Source organism: Pantherophis guttatus, chromosome 7, assembly GCF_059756535.1.
Source record: "Pantherophis guttatus breed Tessera chromosome 7, ASM5975653v1, whole genome shotgun sequence".
NCBI classification, from domain to species: domain Eukaryota; kingdom Metazoa; phylum Chordata; class Lepidosauria; order Squamata; family Colubridae; genus Pantherophis; species Pantherophis guttatus.
In genome coordinates this window covers 1,007,933-1,014,290 of record NC_142069.1, presented here as the reverse complement: position 1 = coordinate 1,014,290, position 6,358 = coordinate 1,007,933, and the positions used below count along the sequence as shown (strand labels likewise).

Here is a 6,358-nt window from a genome sequence, read left to right as displayed (position 1 = left end):
CGCGCATGCGCACTGCTCATTCTGCCCTTGACTCCGTCGTGGAAGGTTCTCTCCATTGCCGCTTGCTCGTTCGGCTCCTCTCCCGATGAGTCGGTCTCTGGCTCGGTTTTTGGTGTCCTGGTAACTGCGATCGTCCTTTTCTTTCTCTTTCTGGATATGTCGCTTGCTTCTGTTTTTGGAGTAGGAAGGAATCGGCAAGGTTCCCTGGGCTCTGGCGTCGTCGCTCTTGAAGTTGGGGTGGAGGCGTGCAGGTCTCGAGGCATCGATTTGTTCGCTTGCTTCTTCGGCGATTCCCTGGTGATTTTTAATTTTGGCCCAAATATAGTAAAGAGTGTTTTTATTGCTGATTCTATTTGTATCTCTGTTGGTGTTTCTTCAATTTCCGTGTCTGGTTTTTCTGAGTTATAAAGTCTTTCCTTTTCGTTTTCAGCATCGAGAGGATCTTTTCGCGCCAGAGATTTTGAATTTTGTCCTTTGATTGGTTCAGTTTCGCTCATCTTGGAAGTTTGTTGAGAACAAGATGGCTGCCATTCAAAATTTTGCGCGGGATCAGTGTTTCTCTCTTTCGTTGTAATTTTATTTGTAGGTAAATCGCTCACCGTTTTCGAGTCCTTATTTTCATTTGTGTGAATTTCTTTTCCTTTTGTCATTCCTTCGCTTTTTATGACGTTTTTGATTTTTGCTTTGAGTCTTAGCAGTTTTAATATCTCAGACCCGAGAGGACTGCTTTTCAATTCCTTTTCTTTTTGTTCATCTATTATTTCTTGATCTTCTTCCATTTCTTTGCTGTATGCCCTGGTGTTGGGCCTATCTTTTTTAGACATGTTTAAGTTCTTATTGAGTCAATCCAACCATCCTCTGCTACCAGATTGTTGCGATATTTTCTGGATCAGACTCAATAAATTATTAAAGAATTAAGAGTTCAAATATAACTCCTTTTATTTACACAAAGGCATTCTATATTCGCTGAATATTCATAGATAGAAGCAGGGAGCTTGTGGAGAGGAGCTCCTTATATACATAGGGGGTGGAGTCATGAAGATGGGTTATGAGTCATGAATACATTAGGGACCATAGAATAAATTAACTCTTGATATTCTTATATACACTATTTACACATTAGAGAATAAGGCATTTACATCTAACATGCACATGAAGAAGATGGAACTGCAAGATCTCAGCTCAGCTTTCCAATCAATGGGGAGCCCCCCAACTCCATCTGCAGACTTGGCTTAAGAGGGTCTCCATTTGCAGAGAAATGAAAGTTTGTGGCCACAATCTAGATCATTCCAAGCCAAGTACCCTGAAAGGAAGAAACACGAATGGTGATCATCTTAAGAGCCTGAGATGGCTTAGGATTCGGCTGTGTGCAGAGTATCTTTTCTCAAATACACCTGCCTGTCCACTCACGGGTGGTGTCAAGTACAAATAGCTCCAACACGCAAGAATCTAGCCAACTAACGGTCAGAGGTAAATTGGCTCTGGATAAGGGCCAGCAGACCTCCAGAGGACTGGACTTGCATCTCCTGTGGTGACACAAAGACTTCAAACAGATGACAAGCTTAACTCCGACTTCCAGCTCAGCTACAGGTGGGGTGGGGCCATGCTGCAGGCTCCCCTCATCTAAGCATTGCCACCTGATGGGATCTGGGAAGGGTCGGTGGCTGCCTCCCTGCTCTAGAACAATCTTCCTGCTGAGCTACAACGGACTCGACTCTTTCATGAAGGCAGTTAAGACCAGGGTCTTCCCTCAAGCATTTGGGTCTCTGCTTGGGGGATTCTGGGAGTTGAAGGCCACGCTTCTTAAAGTATTTAAATTACAGTTTTGGCACATCTGGGTTACTTTTTAAGATGAAATACAGTTGATGTTTTGGGTTGTATGTTTATTTTTGTTGCCACTCAGAGTCCCCTTGGTTGAACTGGGTGGCCATGGAAATATCAATGTCTGAAAGAAAATCAGGCATTCACAAACCTCTCCAGCTTTGAAATGGCAGAAAGAAGCAGTTAGACTAGGTTGCCTCTGCGACAAATGCTGAGATGAGGAAGTACCATTTTGTGACACTCTAGAAATGTCTAACTTTTGCCTCTTAAGGTTCTCCAATAAGTACTTTAAATCAGCCACACCAAAAAAGTCTCCTTCAATAGGAGCATTATTCCCAAGATCTGTATGGATATCTCCGTTTCCTTCCCTTCCCTTCCCTCCACTCTCCTCCCCTCCCCTCCCCTTTCCTTCCCTTCCCTTTTCCCATTCCCTTCCCTATCTTCCTTTCCCTTCCTTTTTCCCTTTCCTTTTTCCCTTTCCTTTTTTGCTTCCCTCCCCTTCCTGTCTTCCCTTCCTTGTCTTCCCATCCTTTCCCTCCCCTTCCCTATTTTCTCCCTTCCTTTTCCCTTTCTTTTTTCCCTTTTCTTTTTTGCTTCCCTTTTTTGCTTCCCTTTTTCTCTTCCCTTTTTTCCTTTCCTTTTCCCTTTCCTTTTTTCCTTCCCTTCCCTTATTCTCTCTCCTTTTTCCCTTCCCTTTTTCCCTTTCCTTTTTTCCTTCCCTCCCCTTTCCTGTCTTCCCTCCCCTCCCCTCCCCTTCTTTCCTGGAATTACAGATACAAACTCCGACCACCCTAAGGTATGAAGGCTTTTCATACTGACCAGATGAAGGATGGAGACAGACGCAATACTCATTAGGAGGCAAGTTGTTGGGTTCATAATACATCCACTTTCTATAGGTGTCTCGCGATCCATCAACCCAGCGCCATCCAGTACTCTGTGCAATGCAAAATAAAACATGTTGAGGTGGGTGAGTGGGGGACACAGGGAGGGGGAGTGGGAGAGAGAGAGAGATTTTCCGATTCTAAATTTAGCTTAATTTAATTCAAAGGGGGAAGTCCTGTTAAATAGGTTTTTGTGCAAGCGTGCACCACACGCCTGTTACAGAGACTCAGTTAGACTCTTTGGATACATAAAGCAGTATATAAGTCCAAGTGCTATTGCTACTGCTATCGCTCTTGCTATGCCCGGAATCCAAGGTCTCTGGGGCTGCAAGGACACCTGAGCCCTTGAGTCATGACCCATCTAGGAAACACCATCAGCATTGGAAGGGAGTGTGGGAGGAGGAGGAGGAAGAGGAAGAGGAGGAATGGTCTCAGGCGCTTCTTAGGAGAAGGAAGGGGAGGGGGTGGAAGCTCCCCTGTACCTGATCGTGCCTCCCTCATAATGAATAAACGGGAATAATAATAATAATAATAATAATAATAATAATAATAATAATAATAGTAATGAAAGAGCGGGGGAGGGCAGTAAGTGCCGGCTTCATCCAAAGGAGTTTTCAGGGAGGTTGTAAATCACTACTCAAGAAACATCCCTTTGGAAAGAGCTGCTAATTGCTCAGAGACAGGAGGACCAAATACTCACCACACTAGAACCTTCATCTCGTCGGAGCCCAATCCAGACACTACCACGTTCTATGCTTTCTTTATTGACATAGGCACCAACGGATTTTGACTGCTTGTCTGATTTGAAAGATGCTAAATGGCCTTTCCATCTGAACTGACACTCTTGCTGCAAAGAGAGAAGAACCAAAATTATCTTAGCACCAACAAACCATGTTGTCCCTCTCATGTCTGCTACTATCCAGGTCTACCAACCCAGGAGTCCTGCAGTTTGGGCAGACAAGGTCCTCTCAGCTATGTTCCTGCAGTAGAAGTTCTCCTAAGAGGAGCTGCAAATGCGAGCATGACTCTCTTGCCCAACAAGGAAAAATAAAGAGAAATATATATTGGGGAAGATGACTCTCAGGCTTATGAGCGAGGTAGGAGAGTGGTGTCAGCGGTGGGATATCCATGAAAAAGTGGCACATAAAAGCAAGGTGTGGGAGAAAGAGGAGAGGGAAGGAGGTGTGCGTTTGTGTGTGGACACTCTTAGAGACAAGGGGCCACTTTGGAACAACATGGCTTGAATTTTTGAAGGTCCACAATTGGGCTTGACAATTCAGTCATTTGGTGAAGCAATTGCTAAGTAACTGCAACTGCCATAAGTATCAGGATTGGCCATAAAGATACCTTTTCATTACGGTCATAACTGTGAATGGTTGCTAAGTGAGGACACCTGTTAACCCTATGATTGTTGGCCTTGTTCCCACAACATGGATAAGACAATAGCCGAGTTGCACAACTTGTTAAACCACACAATAACTAATACCATTTAAATGTAGCAGTTAGATGTCTCATTCGAGTTTTACTTTCCTTGACAAATTTCACTCAGATATTGAAGTGAAGCCATGCCTTTAATCCCATTAAACTGAAGGGAATCCAACAGAATTATTGAAATATTTTACTTGACTCTTTCTTGTAGACTTTTATCGTTATCCTTTTTTAAAAAAAGGAGAATCATACAGCAGGTGCTCTTCATTCAAAGAATGACATTTTGACGTGAAGTTTGGAAAAACTGGGCCAAAATAATGGGAATTCTTCCCACTCAGGTGAGTTACCTCAGCATCTTCAAAGGTGAACCGATCTTCATAGAATTTGAAGCAATTCCACTCACTTCCGTCTTTATAGGCAAAGGTGCCAGAAGGACAGATAGTCCGACCACGCGGACCTGCTGGGAAAACAGAATAAAAATGGACTTTTTCTTCAAGGACAATAACAAGGCTGAGAAATCCTTGAGCAAAAGAGACCTTTATAACTACTTAATAAACATTCCAGAGAAGAAAAAGATTTTATTCCATGAAAAAAAGCTGGAAGGAGTGACTTAAACCCAATGAGTCATTTGGAATTAGGATGGATTTTTATCGGTCTGAAATTTGTAATTGAAAAAGTCATAATGTAAAGTGGGTTTGAAAATGTATTTTTTTCCTTTTATATTTAATGCTTAAGTCATTCCTAAAGCTTGTAAAATATTACTGAAAGTGTGTTAGAAAGTATGTTAAGAGAAAATTGTAAAGAAAAAATGTATTAGCTTAAAGAAAAGTTTAGAGTTTTAAAAAGGATAAAACAGTTTTTTCCCCCTTTAAGGTTAAAGAATCTATAAGAATACAGTGAATTTCATGAATATAAATGGTGATAGTTTATAAAGATTATAAAATGCAAACAGAAATATATACTATTCCCACTGCAAGGAAGATAAAGCAGAAATGGTTAAATTGAATGCTTTATTCAAAGAAGAGAATATGTTTAATTAAGTTTTTTATTTGAATATCACTTCTGGATTTTGTGCTTGTGATTAAATTTTTTGGGGGCTGATTTGATAGATTTGTTGTTATAGAAACGGCTAGTTATATACTAATGCGTAGAAGTTAAAAGCTGAGCCTGTAAGGTTGCTATTTTGTACTGTGCTAAAAGGAGTCGGAAGTCAACATTTTTTTTGTTTTTCCCTTGTACCCCGTATTTTCTGTCCCCCCCCTCTTTTTCCTTCCCCCGATTTCCTATTTTCATTCTTCTTTGTATTTCATACTTTGAGAAAACAATAAAAGTAAAAACTTGAAATAGAAACAGAAAAACAGAATGAGAAAGCCAAGAGAACAAGAGCAGAAGTGAGAGACACCGAGATGGCTCTTGGGTTCAGTGGGCAATCAGTTTTCCCCAGGGGCCACATAAGAAACTGGGACTGTTCTGGAGGGCCAAACCACAGGGCTATGAAGGTCTGTAGGCACGCAGGCACCCACATACACAAACTGGAAATAAAAAGCTGCCTTCAAGATGAAAGCAGTGCATCGCATTGTGTGCATGACGTACACTTATTTGCATTTGATTTGTAACTTCCGACTGACCTCACGTGGGCCAGACAGAGAGAGCCGAGGGGCCAGATGTGTCCCAGGGGATGTAAAATGCCCAGGTCCTCTTTAGTGGGCAGATGCCAGCCTCATCCTGTAGGTACCAGTATTTGGGGTCCACATAATGAGACCCGGAGGCCTTCTGGAACTCCATGCCTTTCTGGGTTGGTCTAAATGGATCATGGCTAGAAGTAGAGGCTCCCCCATTAAGAATAAAACATTAAAATAAGCCAAGGACTAGATATATGGGGACTCAGGGGGAAACAGGATGGAGGTGGGATATATCAACTTTGCTGGCAACAACTTACCTGCCCAGGTAAGGCTGCCCAAAAGGCCAAAGATGAAGCAACTGATGAGAAGCATCTCCAGACCTGAGGAGGGAAACAGAAGTTGAGAAGAACCTTGAATGTCCTCCAACAATGCCAGGCCACCCCCTTTCGGGCGTCCCTTCCCAGAAGGAAGAACCGAGCACTCGTCTCAACCATGAAACCCACCTGTTCATCTCTGGATTGCAGCCCCCTCCCCTCCCCAATACTATCCTGAGCAATTGGTAGAGACCCCCGTTCTGCCAGGAACCACAGCCTGTAATTCTCAAAA

At 42.6% G+C, this 6,358-nt stretch overlaps 1 protein-coding gene across 1 annotated transcript; it reads right to left on the bottom strand.

Annotated features, from left to right (window-relative positions):
• Nucleotides 1-1,153: 1,153 nt before the first annotated feature.
• LOC132711438 (C-type lectin lectoxin-Phi1-like) lies at nt 1,154-6,124 on the bottom strand. The gene is made up of 5 exons (XM_087873147.1): nt 6,070-6,124; nt 4,478-4,590; nt 3,403-3,549; nt 2,641-2,755; nt 1,154-1,303 (listed from the first exon to the last, which is right to left on the bottom strand). Exons 1-5 carry the CDS (start codon nt 6,122-6,124, stop codon nt 1,233-1,235), a joined length of 501 nt encoding a protein of 166 aa, XP_087729273.1. The 3' UTR covers nt 1,154-1,232.
• Between the last annotated feature and the right edge of the window lie 234 nt (nt 6,125-6,358).